We start from the raw sequence: 23,540 nt of genomic DNA, 5'->3' as shown, positions 1-23,540 counted from the left end.
TCACTGGTGCCGGTGAGGGAGCCCCGAGGGTATACGCCGGCCAGGAGATGCCTCGCCCCATCTGTGGCCCAGGGCCAGGGCCCTGAGGACTCTTGACGGGCTGGTCTCCTCAAGAGGATGGCACAGGGCTGCACGGGGCCACTGTGCGTGGGGCAGGGTAACACAGCCCGTTGAGGGGGGCAGCCAAGTGCCTGCCCGCAGAGCCCTCCACTGGGAAACCACCTGCTCAGGTGGGTGCAGAGCGGCCAGGAGGTGCTAACAGTCAGCACCTGCCTGGCTCTGAGCAGTTGGCTCAGGCAGCCCACAGACAGACTTCAGGAAGGTCCCGGGGCGATGCTGACTCCAGGGTGAGAAGGCAGGCTACGTGCTGAGGAGGCAGGGGCTTGTCCATTCCACTAGCTCCCACCCCCACCCAGGCTTCTTTCTTGGGGCTCAGGGGGCACTCAGGAGAGGGGTGAGGTGGCAACAGACAGACAGCCCTGGAGAGCCATGAGGACAGACGGTGAGAGCACACAGATGCTCCAAGCACGGCATGAGAGGTGGGAGGTAGGGTAGCTGCATGCAGGGTGGGGCAGCAAACGACAGCCTCCCCACAGCTGTGCACGGTCTCCTCTGGCCTCAGCCCCGCCCCCCGGAGGTGGACACACCTGCCCTGGCCCCAGAGTCCATGGCTTCTGTGATACCCGGGAGCAGCCGCACCTACTTCAAAGCCAGACCCTGGCTTACTGCGCCCACCCAGGTCGGCAAAGGCCTGGAGAACTGCAGGGCGCCTCTTCGCCCCCTCAATGTGGTGGATGTGGTGGACCCACACAGGGGTCCCCTGCCCAGGTAGGGAGGGGTCACTGAAAATGGGGCTTAATAGCCCACGGGGCTGTGAAACACCCCACAAGGTGATGGGCTAACCCCAGAACGCCGGTGTCCCCCAGGTCCAAGCATATCACTGCTTCCAATCAAGGTCACAGCCAATCGGGGCCCCCTGAGACCCGAGCAGGTGTGCCGGGGCGAGGTCGGCCATGTGCGGAAGCCCCTCTCCTGCTCAGTCGCTCTTGAGGGGGCCGACAGGGAAAGAGACTCTGTGCCCAGACCCACGTGCCCACCACCGCGAGGGGGGTGCTAAGCGGCCCTCGTCGGAGCCTGGGCAGCATCAGCTGTCATTCTCCAAGCTGACTTTCCATCCGGTCGGGACACGCTTTCCCAGAAACATCCACTTTCTGTGGTGGGCACTGTGAACTTGCTACTCCATTTGACTTTCCAGGTGCAGCCTGGGCGCGGTCTGTCCCCCGACCCTGCTCTCCTCTCGATGTTCCTACAGACCTGGTGGAGGCCCGAGGTCAGCCCCCGGGGTCCCCCAGCTCAGCGACCAAGAGCTCACACATGCTCCGCAGCGAGCCCTGCGCTCCGAAGTGTCCAGGGACAGGCCCTCTTTCTCCACAGCCAGGACTTACATGACCTCCTGAGTCACCGACACAGGGCCTCAGTGCCCAGCCCTGGCCCCAGGCTGACCCGGTATGGGAGGGTCTGCAGGAAGGAGACCAGGGAGACTTGGTCAGAGGCCCTGGGCAGACAGAACCTTCTGCATCTGCCAGTGGAGCCGGCAACAGAAACCATGGACTCTGTGGGGAGCAGGTCCAGACTCACATCCTGTGAAGCCTCCCCAGCTCTGAGCGGATCCCCGCAGGAAGAACCGTCCCAGCCGGGAAGCCCCTGGGGACCGTGCATGCGGCCAGGATGAGTGCAGCCGGCTCTGACCACACGCCCGAGGGCTCTTGGGACACAGCCAGGCAGAGCAAGCGAAGCAAGGAGACTTAAGAACCGTTAGAGTCAGGAGACCAACCGTTTCCTATGTGTGATGTTTTCATGGATGGATGTTTGCGCATTATTTACAAATTGGGGCGTTCGAGCAGCAGGCGCGACATGCAGACGGAGACACGGTGTTCGCAGTGTGTGTTGGTTGGGTGGCGTGAGTCAGCAGGTAGGTTAGGGTGAGTCAAGAACAAAAAACAGAAAACAAGGAGAAAATGAGTCATCAACACAAGCAAAACCGAAACTCCGAATACTTCACTGGAAAATTCTAGCATTTTGGTAAACTGGGTATTTTCCTTAAAATGCACCAAAGCAGAGCTTTGGACTCCGTGAGTTCTGCAGACAGAGGTGCTCATTTGCATTCCTGTTTGTAATGCAAATTCGGAATGAGGCACAGGCACTGATTTATTTCCAGGCAAAGAAATCAGTGTCAGTTTTGGGCTAGGAGTGCTTCCTCCACTTGACCCTGGCTGGGACTGCTGCTCCAGCGTGCTTTTCAGTCGGGGGTGGGGACTGACACTCATGTTTTTGCCAAAGGAAAAAAAGAGTGCACTCGCCGAGTGATGTATGAAGTGACTACAGATGGGGGGAAACACCACGAACCCGCAGGACGGCTTCCCTCTGCCTTTTTCCTCTGCCGAGCGAGGGGTGAGAGGTCCCGCGCCCGCGCCGGTGAGGGCAGGGAGCTTGCACACCGCCCAACCTCTCGGCCCGCCCACCAGCCCTGCGGGGCCTCCAGAGTGACCACCAGCCACCTGGGCTTCGAGTGTCCGGCTGCTGAGGGACAGGCGCTGGGCTCCCAGGCACCCGCTGCAGGTCTCTCTGGGGGCGGTTTCCGGTCTACGCGGGGGGCCGGGTACCCTGCCTGCCTCTCCCTTGAGACCCTCCGGCGCCGCCCCCTCTGGCGAGGACACACAGGCACAGAAGCCCCCAGAGTGGCATCCACGCAGGTGGGAGCTCGGTGTCTGCGTCCCTTCACTGGGGGCCAGCTGTCCCGTGAGGAGCGCCGGGAAGGCACAGCCTCTGGGCAAGGCCACAGCGCCGCAGGCTGGGAACAACCCTGATTTTTTTTTGGAGTAAATGGCGGCTTTCAGCTTTTTGCCTGGATTATTCAGATCATTCGATTTTAAAAGCCCTGAAACGTACCCCATAGAAAAGACTGTACATAGATAGGTACACACAGTTAGAAGAAAGGTGGTAAGATATCCACATACTCATCACCTGGCTTAGGGGACGACCTGACCGTCGTTTCTGTGGCCCTTGCTGTCTCCCTCCCTCCTGCCCGGTCGAGTACTTGCCCTTAATTCTCGAGAACAGCCGTCTGTCTTTATTGTTTTACCACGAACTCTTGAAATGGGTCTCCTTGACCATCCTTGACCTTGGTGCTGGGACCATGCCCTGAGCACCCCTTGGACGTGGGCTGCCTGTGCGTGGACTGTGAGCAGAAGCCCTGCTACTGCCCTTAGCTCGCGTGTGCGCCCATCGCCACGTGCACGGACGTGGCCCCGGCCAGCCGGCGCCCGGCAGCACTCACGCCGGCAGGGGCACTGTGAGGCTTCGCTCTGACAGACCAGCATCTCCGTGCCGTTTCACTGCGTAGTTCTTTGGCTACAGACGATGCTGAGCATCTCCTCCTATGCCAACTGGTCATTTGTTTTTCTGTAAAATCCCACTCAGGCCACTTGCCACCTTCACACTTGGGTGTGTCTCCTGTTGGCTCCCGGAAGAGCCTGGCGCACTCTGGACACTCACCGCGGCCCCCACAGTTCCAGAAGCCTGTGCCCTCTGGCCAAGCCTCTGTCCCCACACGCTGTGGCACCTGGAACTCAGCTGCCCCGACCGACCTCACCGCTCTGACACCACCTGCACGCGCATAGCCCCCGACCTTGTCACCGGCCTGGACCCCCGCCAAGCGCCAGGCCCCCCATCCAGCCGCCTTTCAGAAGTCAGATCACACCTGTGTCACCTCACTGCTTCCCGTCTCAGCTCACAGTGGGCCATCCTTCCGAGTGCTCAGACTGAGGCCGGTCACTCTTGCCTCAGCTTCACGCCCCTCCCTGTCCATGGGCAGCTGTGAGCCTGACCACCAGTCAGCCCTGCTCCTCTGCTGCGCTGGACTGCACCCACACCCACCGCCAGCACCCCCGTCTTCCCCCGAGACAGTCCCCAGGCCAGGACACGGGCCCCCTCGCCCCAGCAGCGCCAACCAGTGGCAGACAGCCGCCGGGAAAACACCCGGCCACTGGCAAACCCGGCGGGACCCACTGCAAGGCCCTCCCGGCCCACCGTCCTCCCCCCGGCGCAGCCTCAGGCTCCGTGTGTCTTTGCACGGGTCTCCCTGCTCGGCTCCCTCACAAGCCCAGGAGCCTGCAGTCGGAAGTCGCCACCCCAGTGACGTCCTGTCCGGACGCACTGTCAAAGCCCCCCACCCCATGCCTCTCCGGCGCCTCCCACAAGAATGAGGCTCAAGAAGGGCGGAGGTGCTGACCTCCGACACATGCCGGCGCCTCGACACCGCTTGGAAAGGTGAAAATGAAGGGACGGGAGGCCGGTGTCCCCCTGCTCACGGACCGCCCTTCCTCCTCGCGATCTACAGAAGCTCTTCACTGCAGTTCCTGCTTCCAGTTTTGGCTGGTGCTTACAAATCAGTCCATATCCCAAGGGCTTAAAGATATTCTCTGTGCTTTCCTCTAAGAGTTTTAAAGACCTGCTTCTTATACTTCAGCCTTATCATCCACCTGAAGTAGATTTTTTGGGACCAGTGTGAGCCGAGACCCGACGTCCACTTCCCCACGTCAACCACGGGTCCCACTGAGCTCCACACGAGCTGGGCTCTGACCCCAGCTCAGCTCCTCCCAGGCCCGCAGCGCAGCTTCCTGTCACTTTGTGGCGGGAGCAGCCGCCTCCCACGCCCCCAGTGGCACCTTCTCCTTCTTCGGCATCTCGATGTGGGGGCTTCTGCTCCTTCTTATAAATTTTAGAAGCAGCTCGTCAAGTTCCAAAACAGACAGACAGACAAAATCACTGGTATTCTGATGGAAATTGCCTTGAATCTGTAGGTCCACGTGGGGGAAACTGTCATCTCTCTGAAACAGACACTACTTACTAATTAACGTAAATAACTCCATCTGTTTAAGTCTCCTTGCTCTCTTCCAATGAAGCTCAGTCGTCTTCCACGCTGGTCTGCCGTCTGGACGCCGAGACGGTGAGTGCAGCTGCCTTGCTCCGCCGCCGCGTGGTCGGCAGGCTTCCTGCGCCTCGCCTCGGCCTCCCGCGACTCTGGGCTTCGGCCCTGGAGCGTGAAGTGATGCGCCGCCTCGGCTTCTCTGCCCGGGCGGCGTTTCCTCTCCTTCCCGTCTGCTCACGGCACGAGGGTTCACGGGACACCCACGGCGTGGCAGGCGCGACCCCAAGCGGGGAGCCAGACAGCCGAGCCCGGGCGCTCCCTCTCTGGGCTGGCCGGGGCCCGGGCTGCAGCGCCGACGAGAAGGGCTGCTCACAGCCCTCACCATCCCCTTCCGGCTCAGGAGGACGTTCTCTCCAAGCTTTGCCGTTGCAGACAGTGTTTGCGTGGAGACCTTGGTAGCTGCTCTTTGCCAACTTAATGATTCCTAAGTTGCTAGTGCTTTTCACCGTGAATAAATTCTGTACTCAGTTGGGCGTCTCCTCGGCAGCCACGACGGGACCACATTAGCAGCCGGCTCAGCCGCAACTCTGAGGCAGGGCCCCGTGTCCGGGGCGAGCCTGTCCTCTCTCCCCGGAAGGTGGGCCGGTTCGCAGAGTGTGGGTTGGAATTCCACGTCGGCGTGACCCGGGGGCGTGGGCCACAGCCCTCCCTTCTCACTCTGTTTAAATCAGCCGCGTGCAAACAGGGAGCGCGCCCCATGTCCTGTTCTCTGCAGAAACCTGTGCGGGACTGGGGGGTCTCTCCTTACATCTGGGGGGGGGGACGTGCAATACGAGCTGGCCAGCACTGTGAGTGGCGCTGGCACGCAGACGCAGCGGCCCCGTGCGAGGCTGCGGTGGACAGAGACACTGCAGGGGCCCGGGGAACAGTCCTACAGACGCCTGCAATTCTGGAGCAAGGCTGTGTCCCCAGTGAGGGAGCCGCCCCTGCCGGCCTGGCGACCGTCTGCCCATGAGACCGCGTGTCCGTGGCACCGCAGCCTGTCCTCCTGAGCACAGCCCAGGCACCGTGCAGGCGCCACACTCAGGACGGGACCCCAGCAGGACACAGGGCTCAGTCCAACACCGCTGGCCCACCCCCCACACCTGGCACCCCTTCCTCACTCATCCCCCCGCCCCCCGCACCTCCAGTGATCCTCCTGGAAACCGGATTCAGGGAGGGGCTGATCGGACTCGTGGGTGCAGGCCCCACAAGAACCCACGGCACAGACGGCAGTGCTCTGGGTGCTGGGCCTAGGCGGCCATGGCGTGTGGAGAAGCAAGCTGCCCGGGGTTAGGGCCCCAGGCATGGGGAGGAGGCCTCCAGACCAACCCGAGCAGGTCTGTGCACACACAGACGCCCCGCCAAGGGCTCGGGCTGCAGGGCCCCGATGCCAACAGGCATCTGCAGCCCAGTGCTCCCGGGGGCCCACGGGGGACCGACCGCAAAGGCCAGCAGCTGGGCTCTGTCTAGCAAGGCTCAGTGGCTGCAGTCCGGGCAGCACACGCGGCTGCTGTGGGTGGAGGTCCACGAGGACTCTGCATGTGAGCCTGGGGCTGCCAACCTGCACCGCAGGGGTGAGCTGCCTGATCGGGACCCTCCACCCTGCACAGCTGTGACCCGCCTCGGCCCGGCGCTCGTGTCAGCCACACCGGCCCGGGTCCCACACAACAGGGACCCTGAACAGCCGAGGGCGAGCACAGGACAGCGACCACAGGACCCGCCGCGTGGCACGCTGCCCGTCACTCAGGAGGACGGATGGAGTGCTAGCTCGGCAGCGTGCCTCCCATCCTTCCGCACAAACCAGTGGCCACGTCGGTGCTGGGCATCCGGGTGAAGACACACGTGGTTCAGGCAGGGAACAGGCTGGACCCAGAGGTCGCCCTGCCCACGTCCCCAAGGGACCCAGGGGCGCTTCCCAGCACCCCACAGGTTTTGGTGTTGGGGACCCGGAGGCCCTGGCCCGGGGGCGGGAGCACGCTGTGCGCAGTGAGCTCGGAGCCCGTCTCCCCGGCTCTCCAGGCCGGGGACCAGCAGGCAGAGCCGGGCGCCCACGCGGGCCAGCGCGGCCATCCTTGGCAGGTCTGGGCTCCCTGGGCCTCTCTGGACGCTCCGGGACGGCCCGTGACCACGATGGAACCAGGGTGGCAGCTGGAGCTGCCCGGGCGCACAGCGGGCCGGGGAGGGCCCAGTCCCCTCCCCAGACCACTGGGAGCCTGGCCCCAGGTCAGGGGACGCCTGAAGGGGCGCAGGAGGACAGCGGTGACAGACATCCGCTCACCCCAGCCCTCTCCTCCGAGGGGGTGACCGGCCCCACCTGGGAAGATGACTGAGGTGGACACCACGTGAGGCCTGGGCAGAGCGGAGCAGGCCAGGTTGGCACACAGATGTCCCTGCCCTTGTGTGGCCTCACGAGGGTGACACCTGCTGTCCCTCCCCGCCAGAACTGGGGTTGCGGGAGCCCCTTCCTACTGGTGCCTGAGGACTGAGCCCTCAGACACAGCCCTCGACCGAGGACTTGGGGCACAGAAGTCAGGGCTCCCAGCTCTGAGCTGGGACCCACCCGGTCTCAGCCCCCAACGACGCCTCCCCTCCTCATCCCCCAACCCTCCCTGTGCCAGTTTTGCTGGAACATGCCTGCGAGCTGACCCCAGCGAGCGAACCTCCCGCCCCCGTGTCCGCTCCCGGAGAGCCGGCCCGGGAAGGCAGGCGCGCTGCTGTTTAACCCCGGCGTCGTGTGCTACACTCAGCGCGCGGGCGCACGGCTCAGGCCCTTCGAAACCCGGCCACGCCAGCCAGCGTCCGTGCCTGTGCGCGACTCACGTGCGTGTGGCAAGGCCTCACCACCACTCTCGCCTGTAAAGCGGAGCTGCAGTGAAACCCTCTAAGTCCTCATCGGTCCCAGTCTGTACGCCTTCGGTGCCGAGTTGTTAGACGCACACAGATTTGAAGGGTGCTGGCCTCCCCAGCCGGCGGTCACCGCAAGCCGCCGCTGCCAGCCCGGCAGGTGCTTCGGGAATGTCGTCTCACCCGGAAGGAGCGTTTTCTGCGAGACACCGAGTCCCCCGACTGTGTCTGTGGCGGGGAGCCCACGGCCCAGGCTCCGGGGAGCGCTTGCCCGGAGGAGGGGCCGCCCTCCGAGAGGAAACCGCTCTGGGGCCCTGGAGTGGGGTCGAGAAATGCTACTTACCGCAATCTCCGTTACTAAAATATCAGTAATACTTCCCAACACAGTCACAAAGTCAAAGACGTTCCAGGCATCTCGGAAATAGTTCTGGAGAGAAAGAAAGGCAGTGAGGGCTCCGCCAGGAAGGGTGCCCGGAGGGGCCCTGGTCGAGAAGGGGCAAGGGGACCCCTGGCCCGCGCTGGGGGGACAGTGCCAGGCCAGGCACCACGCAGACCCCCCCGTGCCCCCTGCCCCCAGGAGCGGGGCAGGGGCAGAGTCGGGAGCGGGCCTCTGCCACGTCACGTGTGCTCTGGGGCCCAGGGAACCCCGGCTGCAGGCTCGGAGCCCCTGAGGCCCTCTGCAGAGGGCAGCCGGACGCAGGCAGCGTGGCCGGGGGGCCCAGACACGTACCAGCACCCCGAAGGCGATGATCTTCAGCACGCACTCCATGGAGAACATGGACGTGAACACCATGTTCAGGCACTTCAGCATCAGCTCGTACTCCTCCGGCGCGTCGTAGAACTGCCCGGAACGGGAGCCGTGGGCCCTGGGCTCGGGGACCCCCGTGGCTCCCGTCCGAGCACCTCCCAGCCAGGGACACCCGTCCCCGTGCCTCATGCACTCCCACTGCGGGGCCGGGACGGACGGACGGACGGGCCGCACGCTGACCAGGCCGGGAGCCCCGCAGCCCCGCCCCCCGCGAGGACGCACCTTCATCATCAGCACCACGGTGTTGAGGGCGATCATGGCCATGATGAAGTACTCGAAGGGCGGCGAGACCACAAACGTCCACGTCTTGTACTGGAAGGACTGCTTGCTCTGGGGCATGTGCCGCGTCAGGGGCTTGGCGCTGATGGCGAAGTCGATGCAGGCTCTCTGCTCGGGAAGAGCGCGCCTGCAGCTCAGCCTCCTCCGGGGGCCCCGCCACCCCCCAGCCTGCCTGGCCGTGCGGGGCGGGGCCGGCAGGGGCGCACACAGAGGGGCCCGAGCGCCGTCCCATCTGTGTCCCCCCCGCCCCTCCCCCCCAGGGCCTGGCCGAGCCTCAGCCGGCGGCGCACGCGCAGACGGGTGGGGGGTGGGGGGGAGCGCTCACCTCGTTCTTCTCCAGGCTGCACTCGGACATCACCTTGTCCCCCTGCTCCTGGAAGGTGATGATGATCAAGGCCACGAAGATGTTGACAAAGAAGAAGGGGAAGACCACAAAGTACACCACGTAGAAGATGGACAGCTCCATGCGGTACCCGGGGCTCGGGCCCTGCTCCTCGTAGGTGGCGTCCACGGAGTGTTTCAGCACCCTGGGCCGGGACAAGCACCAGCGTCAGGGCACCCACGGCCCACAGCCCTGAGCGGGTCGGGACTGGCGCCCGCTGCGGCTCCCACGCCGGAGCCCACGGACGGCCCTGCCACACGGGGGCCCGGGCCCCTGCCCCAGGCGCCGTCTCACTGGAGCCGGGCCACTTCCCTCAGGGCTGGCAGCAGGGCTGTCGGAGACCCTCGGGGGGCGGACTCCACAGGCCGAGGTCCCACCCAGCATTCCACCCTGCCCCGCCCCACCAGGCTCACCCGCTCACACCCGCTCACCCTCAGCCCGCACACACGTCCGGGTGCAGCTGCTCCAGCACCCCAGGGCTGGGCAGGGAGCCTCCTGCCTGAGCACCCATCCTGCCTCCCTGCGACTCAGTGTGGCTCCGAACTCCCACAGCCCTCTAGCTACCTGACGGCAGCCCATCCCCCCTCGGCCTCCAGCAGCTCAGAAAGACTTCCAGGTCGCCACACTGGACTCCGAGGTCGGACGGCCTCAGGGCGGGGCCGCACCTCGCCTGGCTGGAGCCAGAGCTTCCGGCGCTGTGAACGGCCAAAGCCACGCAGAGCCGGCCCTGCCCGCCATCCCCAGCCCCCCAGCCCTGCGGGCCAGCCCGATGCGCGGACGAGCACTCACACGGGCCAGCCCTCCCCCGTGGACACCGTGAACAGGGTGAGCAGGGCCCAGAGCACGTTGTCGTAGTGGAAGTCGTATTTCCTCCACTGCCGCGGCTGCGCCTCCACCTCCTCCCGCTCGTAATCCAGGTACTGGCCCCTGGGGGGGACACGGGGAGGTCAGAGGTTACGACGGGGTCCAGGCAAACCTGTGCGTCGACAGTGAAATGATTTCTGGGGAGTGCTGTCCACTCGGCGGAGAAAGAGAAGTCTCCCCCGACAGGCGGCGCTGGGACAACTGGGTGTGGACGCACAGAAGAGTGACGTGGGACCCGCGGCCCACGCCGCACCCCAGAACCAACCCCAGGGCCCGCGAGGCCTGCACGCGCGCGCCAAACCCGCGACGGTCCCGGGGGAAAACACAGGCCTCCAGCCTGCGGGCGGACCCCCAGACACCACACCGGCACCGGGAGCGACAGCAGTGCACCGGACGCACGGGGCGCTCTCGACCACGCTCGGGTGCTCGGGGGACGCCCGGGACGCCGAACGGGGGTGGGGGGGGGACGACACCCGGGACGCCGAACGGCGGTGGGTGGGGACACCCGGGATGCCGAACGGGGCGGAACGGCCGGAGGTCGCCGGCCCTCCGAGGGAGCCGTGTCCGGAGCACAGAAAGAACCGCCATGGCCGCCTCGGAGAAAGCCGGGCCGAGGGCCCGAGAAAACGTCTCCCCAAAGACGACAGACAGACAGACAGACGGCCGACGGGCGGGGGACAGACGCCCCGCAGGACTGCTCACGAGGGGGCGCACGTCAGAACCACAGAGCTGCCACCTCGACCCGCCGGGCCGGCCGCCGTGGAACTTTGAAGAAGGAAAAGAGCGAGTACTGGCGAAGACCTGGGCACAGCAGGACCCTCGCAGGCTGCTGGGGGGCGCCGGCACCCCGGCCACTGCGGGAAACAGCCCGGCCCTGCCTGAGACGGGCCCGACGGGCCGACGGAGTGGCCACGGGGCCGGCCACCTCTCCCCGAGCAAGCATCCGCTCCAAAGACGCAACAGCCCCCTCGGTCCACACGGACCGGCGCCTGTCCACTGCCTGGGACGGCCTCGGGGACACACGAACCACACACGCTGGGGCGTCACGACTCCGACGTGTCCGGGACAGAAAGCCACGGAGACAGAGTACGGCCCTCAGCCACGGCTGCTGAGGGCTGGCGTGGGGGCAGGGCCCACTCCGGGCGGGGTGGGCTCGCTGCGGCTCCAGAGGACGAGCGTCTCGGATGGACCGTGGAGACGGCCCAAGTGTCTGTGAACGTTCTGAAACCCGCAAATTGCACACTTTCAGCGGATGACTTCGACGGTATACGAATTATATCTCAGTGGCTATTTTTATGAAGAAACAAAGAATCCTGGTCTTTTCGAATACACAGTGCTGGGCCCCAGGGGATTCCGTGGTCAGAAGGCTCATCTCCAGGCCGGTCGCCACTCGAAAGGCGAAAGGCAGAGGCACAACTGCCAGGGGCGCACACAAGAGGCCCCGCCCGCCCTCGGGGTGGGTTTCTTACCCGGGGCGGAGTCCTGCAGGTGAGGAGTGGAAGTCAGACCGACCCCGCGGGCGCCTGGCCTGTCAGAGACGCCGGAGGCAGAGCCGCAGGCCCCACAGCCGCAGCCACACGCCTGTCCGAAGAGCCTGCCCCAACCCTGAAGGAGCAGCAGGTGGTGTGCACAGAGCGAAGGGCAGCGGCCAGCACAGACACGCCCCGGGGACGGGCCACACCAGCGGCAGGTCCACCTGGGCAAAGGCGTCGCCCGGGGGCGACACCCCGACCCCTCCCCAGGAAGGTAGGAAGAAACGAACCCCAGGACTCCTTCCACGCTGGTGGGACTAAGTTTTCCTCGGAGACGAGGCAGCCCCCGCAAGAGGTGACACGCACAGCCCACCGCCGGCATGCACACCTGGGTGGCCCTCGGGGCCCAGCGCTGCTCATGCGGCCTCACACGGGAACCACCCCCGAGCCCGTCGGGCGCAGCAGGAAAGGACAGCGGGACCCTCGCCGTGGGCGAGGAAGCAGCTGGCCCGCCTCTGCTCCACAGACCCCGACGGTGCCTCCTTGTGCTGCAGCGGGGCCGGGCCCAGGACGCAACAGCGGCTGCGGCCATGCCGTCAGGCACCCTGCTGACCTCAGGGCCAGCCCAGGCCTCCCGCGTGCACAGAGCCCTCGAGCAGCCCCCCAGCGTCCCCCGGACGAGGGTGGTCCCTGGCCCGGGGGCCCCGGTACCTGCAGTCCCGCTCCAGCTCCTTGGACTCGTCCGTGCAGTAGAAGAACTTGCCCTTGAACAGCTGCACGGCGATGACGGCGAAGATGAACATGAAGAGCATGTACACGATGAGGATGTTGAGCACGTTCCTCAGGGAGTTCACCACGCAGTCGAACACGGCCTGCGGGGGTGGGGAGCACCCATGGGCTCAGGGCCTCCACGGGCCCAGGCGCGGCAAGACCCCGAGTGTCCCTGAGGCCGTGACCGCCAGGGCGCCGGCTGTCCTCCCTCTCAGGAGAGAGGGTCACCTTGGGTGCGACAGTGTGGGCCGGCGTTGCAGGAGAGGTGTCCGGGGCAGGTGGGCCACAGAGCAGGCACAGCCCGGGGCCTGGCTGGCCTGAGTCAGGAGGGGCTGGACCAGAGGGACGGCAGCAGGGATGGGACACGGCCAGCCCCCAGTCCTGCTCCCAGGCCTCCCAGGGGCCGGGCTCGGCTCCTGCCCCAGGGGACACGCGGGGGCCGGACAGCGGCCATGCTGCGGCAGCTCCACTCGGGCCGCGCTGGGCGGGCCCTGCCATCGGTGCCGGGCAGGCTTCCTCTCAGCCCCTCCCCCACCTGGGAGCCCTGCCCTCCCTGTCCCACGGACGCAGCCCTGGCCCCAGCTTCTCTGAGCCAGCAGACACCCCATCCCACCTCGGGCGCAGAACGGCAGATGCCCAGCCGCCTGCCGAGACAGCACAGCCACAGCCGCCCGCACAGCGTTGTGGGCCCCTGCCACCCCCATGCAGGCTCTGGGCAATGGGCCTCTGGCCGTGTCGCCTCTGTCCCCGAGGCCAGCACCCCGCGCCACCCGAACCCCTGACTGCAGACACTGCAGGGGGTTAAAGGGCTGCAAGTACCGAGAGCACCCCCCACGGGCCGGGCCCAAGGGCGGAGGACCCTGAGTGCTGGCGCACACCCCTCCCTTCACCCGGAACCTCAGCCACACCCACCCTGCAGGGCCAGCCCACAACCGCTCCAGGGCCCCAGGGCCCTCCGCCTCCCCGACACAGCAGCCGGATGAAACATTGCCCCACCTGTGCCGCAGGATGGGAAGCGGAGCCCACAGGTCACTGCTGGGCATCAGCCCTCCTGCGGGAAGGGCCAGGGAGCGGAGGGTCCGCCCCACTGACGCCAGGCATGGTCTGAGGAAGCCCAGCGTGGGGGCCCCTCAGCTCTGTGCACCCCCACCCCCACAGAAGCCACAGCAGGACAGGGCCAGTTACGTGTGCATAAATGTCCGTGCACACACAGCACACACACATGCATGCTCACATGTGCGTGCACACTGGACACATGAGGACGACCCCCACACTTCTAGAGCCCTGACTCCAGGCCCCCACCTTGAGCTTAGGCAGCCGCTTGATGGTCTTAAGGGGCCGCAGGACACGCAGGACGCGCAGGGACTTGATGGTGTTGATGTCCTTCCCTTTGGATCCTCTAGAAGGAGAGCCACACATGCAGACGGCAGGCTGCACCCCGCGTCCGTCCCCACGAAGCCACCGGGGCCCGGGCTGCACTCCCCGGGGCAGAGGACCGAGGGCACGGAGGCCCTGGCCGTGCAGGCACCATGGAGGCCTCCTCTGAGTGGACGAGGGCCAGGTCAGTGGCACGGCGGGGGTGGGGGGCCCCCTGACGGGCGGAACCTGCTGCCCCAGACACTCTGGCCCCCAAACCAGCTTCTGCCTGAGTGTGGGAGGGAGAGGGAGCGGGCTGGCGGGAGCCTGCAAGGGCCTGACCTCCCCGCCTGTCCTCTTTGCCGTGCCTGATGCTCCTCCACGTGATGTCAGGCCCAGGAGGAGAGGGAGGGGCAGGAGGCCATCCCCAGAAGCAGGTCAAGACCCGGGAGGCGTGGGCCGTGGTGGAAGGCTCAGGACGTGAGGCCCCAACACATGGTGCCCAGAGACCCCTTCTCCCCAAGTCCAGGGACCTGCCCATGGGGGAGGTGGGGTCCCCTGTGTCCTCAGGCTCCAGCCGAGCTCTGGGGGGAGCGAGCTGCAAGGCCCAGGCAGGCTCCGTGGGCGCGGGGCTCCCAGGCGATGCAGCCCCCCACCAGTCCCTGGGGAGCGGCGGGGCCTCCACAGTCCCATCGCACGCCCCCAGAAGCGCCCACCTCCCAGGCGGGACACCCCAGCCTCTGAGCGCCGGTCGGCTTCCTCCGTCACCCCAGCGTCCTAACAATCTCCCCAAACCCACCCCCCAGCCTCCTGCCGAGGCCGGCGCAGGGAAGAGGGGCGGGAGAGCCGGTCCCCAGGACAGCCGGCGCCGCAGGGCCGCAGGGGAGGGAGACCCCGTCCGGCTCCCGAGGTGGGGACGCGCCCACAGCAGCAGCCCCGGGGCGGGGCGGGCTGCGCTCCCAAGGGCCAGAGGCCACGCCTCCCTGCCCCAGCTCAGCTCCTGCTCCTGCTCCGAGGCCGCCTGGCTCAGCCCGGCCTCTGCCCTCCCTTCACTCCACGGCCCGACCCTGGCCGAGCTGGCAGCCCCTCCACAGGGAGAGAGGGCAGGCAAGCCCTCGGGGTGGGGGTGGGGGGCGGGCCTTGCCCGGAAGCAGTCCTCGGTCCGGAGAACAGGGGGAAGGAGCCACGTGTCTGGGAGCAGACGCGGGAAGACCCGTCTGGCGTCCGCTGCCCCTGCTCACACGCCAGCTGTCCACCCAGAGCTGCCCACGGGCCCTCGTGCCCGGCCTGCAGACTCGCTCGGACAGCCTGCTCCCCACACCTCACCAGGGACTGCCCCCCCACGAGGTGGGGACATGGGGGTGCCCGGGGACGCGGCTCTGGCAGCATGCAGCCCGGAAGGTGGAGAGGAAGGTGGAGGCGGATGAGCGGAGGTGAGGAGGTGATGCTGCGGCCCAAGGGGCAGCTGTGATGTGGGCAGTGTGGGTGGGAGGAGGGGAGGCATTACCCCATGAAGCTCCTACCGGGAGTCCAGCAACAGGAGACAAAGAGAAAAGAGTCAGTGAGGAGTCCGGCCGGGGGCAGAGGAGAGGGAGCCCTGCCCCTCGGCACCCGCGTCTCCCGGGCACCCTGATCTCCCGGGCACCCTGATCTCTGCACCACACGCCACCTCTTCCCGGCGTGACCCCCGCCCCACCGGGCCTCCGCACCGGCCTCAGCCCACCGCCACACAGCCCCAGCACAGCAGGGAACCAGAGGACACAGCCTAGAGCCCCAAGGGGGGCGGCGCCCACCAGCACCCCCAGCCCTGGCCGCTGCAGGTGGGGTAGGGAACGCCGCTGACACCAGAGAACAAACGAGCCCGAGACCCGCCCGCCCCGCCTGAGAGCCAGGGGCCGCGTCAGGGACACGTGGGGCTTGGGGCCCCCCCACCACACAGGGCCCGGGCCGAAGCAGACAGGGGTGGAGTGGCAGACGCCCTGGAGGCCAGCGGTGCCCCCAAACCCTGTCACGCTCCCAGGGGCTGTGGCCGGGCAGGTCCAGAGCAGAGGTGTGTACTTACGAGAAGGCGAACGCCACCAGGGCCCCACTGACCACAATGAAGTCCAGAATGTTCCACAGGTCCCGGAAGTAGGCCCCCGGGTGCAGCAGCAGCCCCAAATCAATCATCTTCGGGGGAGAAACACAGTTTAGGGGGCAGGACTTTCCAGAAGAAAGGGCACAGCCAGAGCCCAGAGTCAGGGGTTTGGAGGGAAGAACGCCGCTCTGGGCGACACCCTCCCCGGGGGGCGGGGCCACGGCCCAGGCCATGTCCTGCCACGGGAAAGGCCACGGCTCAGACCTGCCCTGAGGGTCTGACGGGCCTTGGGAGCTCAGTGACATCGACCCCAGACAGCCCTGCACGGTCGCGGCTGGCTGAGACGGGGCCCGGGCCCAGCCGCAGGAGCGGGGCCTGCCCATCCGACAGCCCGACTGCCGCAAGCACCCTCCTGTCTCTAAGCCGAGGCCTCCTCATCTGCGGACGGGGTGACAGCACCTCCCCGGGGTAAGTGGGGGGGCAGAGGGGACACGGGGGCACGCACGGAGGCAAAGCCACCCGAGTGGCCCGCACGGCCCACACTGAGCTGCCCTGCACTGGGACAGACAGGTGCGCACCGGCCCGCACTGAACACACGCCCGTGTACACACGCCTGTGCGCGCACCGGCCACTTGTCGGACACCCACCGACGGGGGGGGGGCATGCCCGTCACCACCGGCACCCAAAGCGGAGCTCGCGGTGGAACGCGTTCCCCACGGCCCCCGGGCCCTCTGCACAGGCGGCGGAGGCGGCGGTGCCACGGGCCGGGCAGGGCGGCTCCACCGGGGCTGACCGATGCTGAGTCCCCGGGGCAGGGCGGCCTCCCGGCTCCTGTGCGTGCACGTGCGGGGGCACACCCACCTCACGCCTTCAGGGAGGCTCCGCGAGCGAGGGCAACGGGGGTCGGGGCTCCGGGTCACTCACCTTTATCACCATCTCGAAGGTGAACACGCCCGTGAAAATGTAGTCCAGGTACTTCAGGACCTGCCACCGAAAGGGGGTGGTTCTCAAAGGGGCCCGATGCCGGAGCCAGGGCCGTTGTGGGGGCTCTGGGTCCCCGCAGACCTCGGGGTGGACCGCCCGGGGCCGGGGGACCTCCGCCACGGCCCCGGCTCCCACCTCGGGCACGTCTGCGCCCCCCCGTCCCCCCCGCCCCCGTCCGTGACGAGGGGCTGGCCCCTGGCTCCGCCCAGCCTCCCACGGCCGGCAGGGGCACGCACGTTGTTCCTGGGCGAGTCTGTCCGCACGGGGTCCTCAGCGGCCAGGGCGATGCTGCTCAGGGCGATGACCACCAGGATGACCATCTCGAAGTACCGCATGGTCACGATGTAGTGGCAGAAGCGGCGGAGCCTGGGGGACAAAGCGCGGCTCACCCAGGGCCCACAGGTGGGCCGGCTGGGCCCCTCCTCTGCCCCCCCCCATTCACCACCACCCCCCCCCTGCCCCCGACAAGAAGCTCAGCTCCAAGTGTCGGGAGGCGGAGGCAGGTCACAGACGGCGACAGTCCTGAGAGGGCGTCCCAGGAGGAGCGACGGGGCGGCGCAGCACCCGGGGCAGGGCCGGTGGACGGCAGCGCGTGGGCCAGCCGCGCGCACACCCGGCTCCACGGAGCCCACGGGGCTGCACGTCCGGGGCCCTGGGCACGGGGCTCGGCGGGACAGCAGCACACAGTGCGGCCACGAGCCAGCGGCAGCACGCTCGGTGCCGACACAGGATGTGACCCAGCAGAGGACGGCGGCCGGGGGGTCAGGGAAGGCCCCTCTGCCAGGACAGTGAGCTGGACCTGGGCGACGAGAAGGAGCAGCCATGCCAGCAGCGCGGGGCAGGCCGCCTGCCCTGCTGCGGCCCAGACGTGCCCGGAGCTCCCTCTGCAGCCTGCCCCCACCCGCGCACCACCGCCCTGCAGCCCGCGACCCCTCCTGCCACTGACAACTCCTGTCCCCGAGCTCTTTCCACCCGAAAGGATCGCCTGCACCCACCCGCTTCGCTCTCCCTTGAGGGGAACTGACCACGGCCCCCACCCTGCCACCCACACCCGGGCCACGCCCCTTCTCAGGCCCACTGGCCCCGCCGGCCCTGCCGTCGCAGGACGCTGCGTCTCCGCACCTCTGCCTGGCCTCTCTCCTGACCGAAGGTGCAGCCGCACCCTGCGCTGTGTCCGCTGCCCAGCTCCGCCCCTGCCCGCACGCCGCCCCCGCCCAGCGGGCCCTCTGGCACCTGAACTCGGGCGGGACTAAGGAGGGCAGGTGCGTGGGGAGTGGGTGAGAGACGCGCGGCGGCTGTGACAGGTGAGCAGGGGACACGTGGACGATGAGTGTGAGTGACACGCCTAGCCCACGCGGCAATCTCGTCACCCGCCAGGCCACACCCAGCCACACGGCGGCGCAGGTGAGAGTGGGCCCCGGGCCGCGGACGCGCGGGGAGGGCGGGGACGGAGACTCACAGGTTGGTGGGGCTCAGGCAGAACAAGGAGCTGTACGGGACGATGGGCCTGGGGCCGCTCCTCGGCGCGCCGTCGGCTCCCGCCTCCTTCTTCCCCTCCGCTTGGCTCTCCAGGTCCACGTTGCCGGCTGCAGGGGCACAGGCCGCCAGGTTAGGCCACCTCGCGCGGGTCACACAGATGGGGTCACACAGGTGCCGTCGGCGCTAACCCCAGCAGGTGGGGCGGGGGAGGGGCCTGTCCGAGGACCCGCCCTGAAAGGGCCTGAGGCAGGGACACAGCTTCTGGGGATTCCCTCCAGCTTCGGTCAGGCCGCGATGGGCGGGCCATGGCCAGGGCTGAACCCGCCCTGGGGACCCTCGGAGACCCCTCCATGCACCACGTGTCACCAGGTCGGGGCACCCTTGGCCTCCCCTGGGACCCCTCACTCTAGATGCGCTGAGGACCCCGGAGCCCTCAGCCGCACAGACCGGGGCGGGCAGGGTGTCCACCTCCCCCCCCCCCCCGGTCCTGGGTCAGGTTCGCCCTGGAGAAGAGACGCCCTCCGGACCCTGGGGGTCCTTGTCATTGGCCAGGGCCCCGGGGAAGGCCCCTCTGTGCCTGGGAGGCCGGAGGACACTGGCCGGGGAAGGTGCTGGCCGGCAGACGTGCCCTGCGCACACTCTGAGCACACGCTCCCTCGTGCCCTCTCCCGAGGTCGTCCGGACTCCTCCCCTGCTGCAGCCAGCTGCTGGCAGACCAGACTCCCCGGGGTCAGAATGGCCATAACTTCTGTTCGTTTCAGGCAGAGACTGTTCTCCGTGCACAGCATTTTCTCAGAGCAGTCTTCCATTCCCACAGGTGACACTGTTCCCGAGAGCTCAGAGAGGCCGGGGACAGCCAGTGTGGGGACTGGGAGCCTTCTGCGTCTCCCTGCCCCCTCTTGCAAGAGGTGTAGGGGCAACAAAGACATCACAGGGCCACGGAGGCGAGAGCGCTCGCCCCAGCTCGCATGGAGTCCCGGCTCGGGCCTCTGGCCCAGCAGCGGCCCCTCTGTGGTCCTACAGGGCCGGGCTGGCCGAGGAAGCAACCCAAGCTGAGCGCCCACCTGGGCTGCACCTCCAGGCCCCCTGCCCGGGGTGGGGGGTGGGAAATCGGACAATCTCACGAGACGGGCAGTCACAGCCCGCACAGCGTCTGTCCACTGATTCAGTCCGTAAGACGCCTCACCCGAGGAGGTCAGGTGCGCACGGAATCCGTGCTCGCCCAGGTGGCACCGTCCATCAGCTCTGCCACCGCAGCACAGCGTTGTGAAACCGGGAGAGGGCACGCAGGACCCGTGTGAAGCGCTGTGCCATGGGTGTCAGACGTGCCTGTGAGCGGTGTGAGTGGCGGCAGGGAGGCTCAGGACGCGGCTGAAGAGACGCGGGGAGACTGGACGAGCACATCCGTGTCCCGGCAGGCTCGGCCACCACGAGGGGCCGCACGGGGACGGGAGGGTCACCGCAAGGACCGCTGTGGTGGCCACTGTCACGGGGATTTTAGCCCCTTGCACTATAGCTTTAACAACCAAAAATTTGTCCATGATACTCACACCTTACCTTTAACTTAAGAATTTTGGATTTCCGGCCAAAATGAAGGCGTAGGTAGACACACTGTGCCTCCTCACACAACCAAAATAAGGATGACAAAAATCTAGAAACAAGTACTGGCTGGCGTAGCTCAGTGGATTGAGCATGGGCTGCGAACCAGGCATCGCAGGTTCGATTCCCAGTCAGGGCACGTGCCTGGGTTGCAGGCCATGGCCCCCAGCAACCGCACATTGATATCTCTCTCTCTCTCTCTTTCTCTCTCTGTCTCCCCCTTCTCTCTCCCTTCCCTCTCTAAAAATAAATAAAAATTTTTTAAAAATCTAGAAACAAAGCAACAACGAGAACTGGCAGAAAACTGAACTGTATGGAAGGCCGACAACCAAGAAGTGAAAGTGGACACGTTCATCCAGACCAGTAGGAGGCACGGAGCCGGGCGGCCGGGAGGAGAGGGGTCGTGGCAAAAAAAAAAAAAAGCAGTGGCTGGCGGGCCCAGGCACGCAAGGCGGCAGCGGGCGGACCCAGCGGGGTGGCAGAGTGTGGAGGGGTTTGGCATGCAAGGTGGCTTGCGGGCTGGGCGATCCCACATTTGCGCGCAGATAAACCAGGTGAAACCGGGGAGTGAGACAGACCACACAACCCAGTGGAAGGTTCCAGTGTGGGCAAATAGCCTCGAAACACCGACAGGAAACACCTTTGGGGGTTGAGGTGCCGGGAGAGACTCCCAGCCTCACAGGAGAGTTCGTCAGAGAGACCCACAGGGTCAGTTTGCTTGGGGGAAGAAAGGGAAGTGACTGAAATCTGGCAGAGAGAGAGCAAGTGCCATTGTTCCCTCTCGGACCCCTGCCCCACATACAGCATCACAACCCAGCACCTGGGTTGCCCCGCCCCAGCGAACACCTAACGCTCTGCCCCTCACTACATAACAGACGCATCGAGACAAAAAAATGGCCCAAACAAAAGAACAGATCAAAGCCCAGAAAAAATACAACTAAGCGACCAAGAGGTAGCCAGCTTATCAGATGCACAGTTCAAAGCACTGGTGATCTGGATGTTCACAGAATTGGTTAAATTTGGTCACAAATTAGATGAAGAAATGAAGGTTATGCTAAGTGAAATGAAGGAAAATGCACAGGGAACCAATAGTGATGGGAAGGAAACTGGGACTCAAATCAAAGGAGTGGACCAGAAGGAAGAAAGAAACAACCAAACAGAAAAGAAGGAAAAAATAAGAATTCAAAAATATGAGGAGAGGCTTAGAAACCTCCAGGACATCTTTAAACGTTCCAACATCCAAATTATAGGGGTACCAGAAGGGGAAGAGGAAAAGTAACAGATTGAACATGTATTTGAACAAATAACAAAGGAGAACTTCCCCATTCTGGCAAAGGAAATAGACTTCCAGGAAGTCCAGGAAGCTCAGAGAGCCCCAAAGAAGTTAGACCCAAGAAGGAACACACCAAAACACATCATAATTACATTAGCCAAGATTAAAATGAAGGAGAGAATTCTAGAAGCAGCAAGAGATAAGGGGACAGTTACCTACAAAGGAGTTCCCATCAGACTGTCAGCTGATTTCTCAAAAGAGACCTTGCAGGCAAGAAGGGTCTGGAAAGAAGTATTCCAAGTCATGAAAGGCAAGGACCTATATCCCAGATTACTCTATCCAGCAAAGCTCTCATTTAGAATGGAAGGGCAGATAAAGTGCTGCTCAGATAAGGTCAAGTTAAAGGAGTTCATCATCACCAAGCCCTTATTATATGAAATGTTAAAGGGACTTATCTAGGAAAAAGAAGATAAAAAAACATGTATAGTAAAATGACAGCAAACTGACAATTATTAACAACCACACCTAAAACAAAAACAAACCAAGCAAACAACTAGAACAGGAACAGAACCACAGAAATGGAGATCACATGGAGGGTTATCAGTGGGGGGGGGGGGAGGGGGGAAAAGGTACGGAGAATAAGCAGCATAGATGGTAGGTAGAAAATAGACGGGGGGAGGGCAAGGATAATGTGGGAAATGTAGAAGCTAAAGAACTTAGGACGCATGGACATGAGCTAAAGGGGGGGAATGTGGGTGGGAGCGGGTATGCAGGGTGAGGGGAGTGAAGGGGGGATAATGGGACAATTGTAATAGCATAACCAATAAAACTTTTTTAAAAAAGAATTTTATTATTTCACTACTGTTTTATTCTCACCTGGGGGTAAGTGTGTTGATTTTAGAGAGAGAGAGAAACATCAATTGGCCGACTTCCGTGCACACCCTGACCCGGGACCAAACCCACGACACTTCCGTGCGAGGGGCGACGCTCCACCCAACCGAGCCACCTGGCCAGGGCCAGGATTTTATTATTTTAAAACCACAGCTTCTTAGACTCCTCCACAAGAACAGCAAAGCCAACCCAAGGACGACTGAACTGGGGGAGAAGAGCCACGTGGACCCACTGAGCCCTGGAGCACAGCACAGGCGAGGCGGCCGGGGGGGCCCCGGCTGGGTGGCAGCAAGCGGGAGGGGTGGGGGGGGCGGAGAAGGGGCAGGAGGTCAGAAGGAGCACAGGCGGAACGGGCGGCAGCACTCAGGCCACGGGAAAGGGGGGGGGGCTTGGCGGTGGGCGTTAGACCACTGAGGAGACGCCGCTCGCTGGGCCGGAGGCAACAGAGGGCGCCCAGCGCAGCAGAGGCGGCCACTGAGGCGCGGCGCGGCCGACCTGGTCCTGGTGCTGGCTCCCCGGGATCGGCTCTCACGGGCGGAATAAGACACAGGCTGAACGGAGGAGCTGCCTGGGGGGCCTGGCGTGCTGGGAGGGGACCCGAGCCGGGGCTGGCTGCGAGGCGGGAAGCGGGGTGAGGCTTCCCGTGCACCCGCTCCCTCCGGCCGCCCCGACACGGTGCCGGAGCCCTGGGAGAGCCGCCGCCTCCGCGCCGAGCACTGGCTCCGGCTCCGAGTAGGAGCCGAAGGAGTCTGTCCCCCTGGAGGCCACGAGGCAGGCGCATGGGGGGACGGGCAGGGGTGGGGGCCTGCAGGGCACCGGGACACTGGCCAGGTCTCCTCGGAGGAAAGGCCCACTCCAGGTCCGGGCAGGGGAGGGACGTGGGGACCTGGAGCGTGTCCTCACTGACGAATACCGGATGGCTGTCAGGGACCTGCAGGGGCAGGTGAGGTCCCAAAGGCCGGCCTGTGGGCTCCCACTGGCCACCAAGGGGGCAACTTAAGCACCAAGAGTGACAGCGAGTTCACAGGAACGAAACACAGCAAAAATGTTAAGATCCGAAGACTCACAACACTTCTCTTCAATCTCTCAGTCTCACAACTCACAACTGTGAAAACCTACACATAAGTACACGGAGAGTTAAGCTTGTTTCCTGCTTAATACAAGTGTAAACTGTGTTTCAGAAGTCAGTCCTTCCTTACAGAAAAGGGCAAGATAAAAAAATCACACTGGGATGCCAGACAAAATCTGGGTGACAGACATTGGTGACCACTGGACCGCGGGGGTGCGGTGGGAGCAACCGCTCCCGGAGGACGGCCCAGAGCGGCCCGCTCCACCTCAGGGTCGCCACAAGGGGTCTGGCCCGAGGTCTTCCGGTGAGAAGACCCCCAGCCCAGGCAGTGCCAGTGAAGGCCACGAGGGGACCTGGACTCCCATCGCCACCCAGAAGTGACGAGGCGGCCAGCCCTCTGCAGGCTGGAGAGCATCCTCG

General features: G+C 65.1%; 1 protein-coding gene across 9 annotated transcripts in view; it reads right to left on the bottom strand.

The window, feature by feature from the left end:
• The window catches only part of CACNA1B (calcium voltage-gated channel subunit alpha1 B), a 126,005-nt gene that overhangs the window by 35,610 nt on the left and 66,855 nt on the right, over positions 1-23,540 (bottom strand). For 4 of the 9 annotated variants that reach the window (XM_045846037.1, XM_045846040.1, XM_045846043.1 and 1 more), the window contains 12 exons: positions 18,269-18,395; positions 17,046-17,175; positions 16,750-16,809; positions 15,811-15,917; positions 13,695-13,791; positions 12,333-12,493; positions 10,075-10,212; positions 9,229-9,430; positions 8,847-9,011; positions 8,547-8,657; positions 8,160-8,243; positions 1,835-1,840 (listed from right to left, as the gene is read on the bottom strand). In XM_045846037.1, coding sequence (XP_045701993.1) covers positions 1,835-1,840; positions 8,160-8,243; positions 8,547-8,657; positions 8,847-9,011; positions 9,229-9,430; positions 10,075-10,212; positions 12,333-12,493; positions 13,695-13,791; positions 15,811-15,917; positions 16,750-16,809; positions 17,046-17,175; positions 18,269-18,395 — 1,388 coding nt within the window. Of the gene's footprint in view, positions 1-1,834; positions 1,841-8,159; positions 8,244-8,546; positions 8,658-8,846; positions 9,012-9,228; positions 9,431-10,074; positions 10,213-12,332; positions 12,494-13,694; positions 13,792-15,255; positions 15,268-15,810; positions 15,918-16,749; positions 16,810-17,045; positions 17,176-18,268; positions 18,396-23,540 lie in introns of all 9 variants that reach the window. The other 5 variants (XM_045846036.1, XM_045846038.1, XM_045846042.1 and 2 more) reach the window with 3 other exon arrangements.

Source organism: Phyllostomus hastatus, unplaced genomic scaffold (assembly GCF_019186645.2).
Source record: "Phyllostomus hastatus isolate PE091 unplaced genomic scaffold, TTU_PhHast_1.1 phas_contig_495, whole genome shotgun sequence".
NCBI classification, from domain to species: domain Eukaryota; kingdom Metazoa; phylum Chordata; class Mammalia; order Chiroptera; family Phyllostomidae; genus Phyllostomus; species Phyllostomus hastatus.
This window is presented reverse-complemented; position numbering and strand designations above follow the sequence as displayed.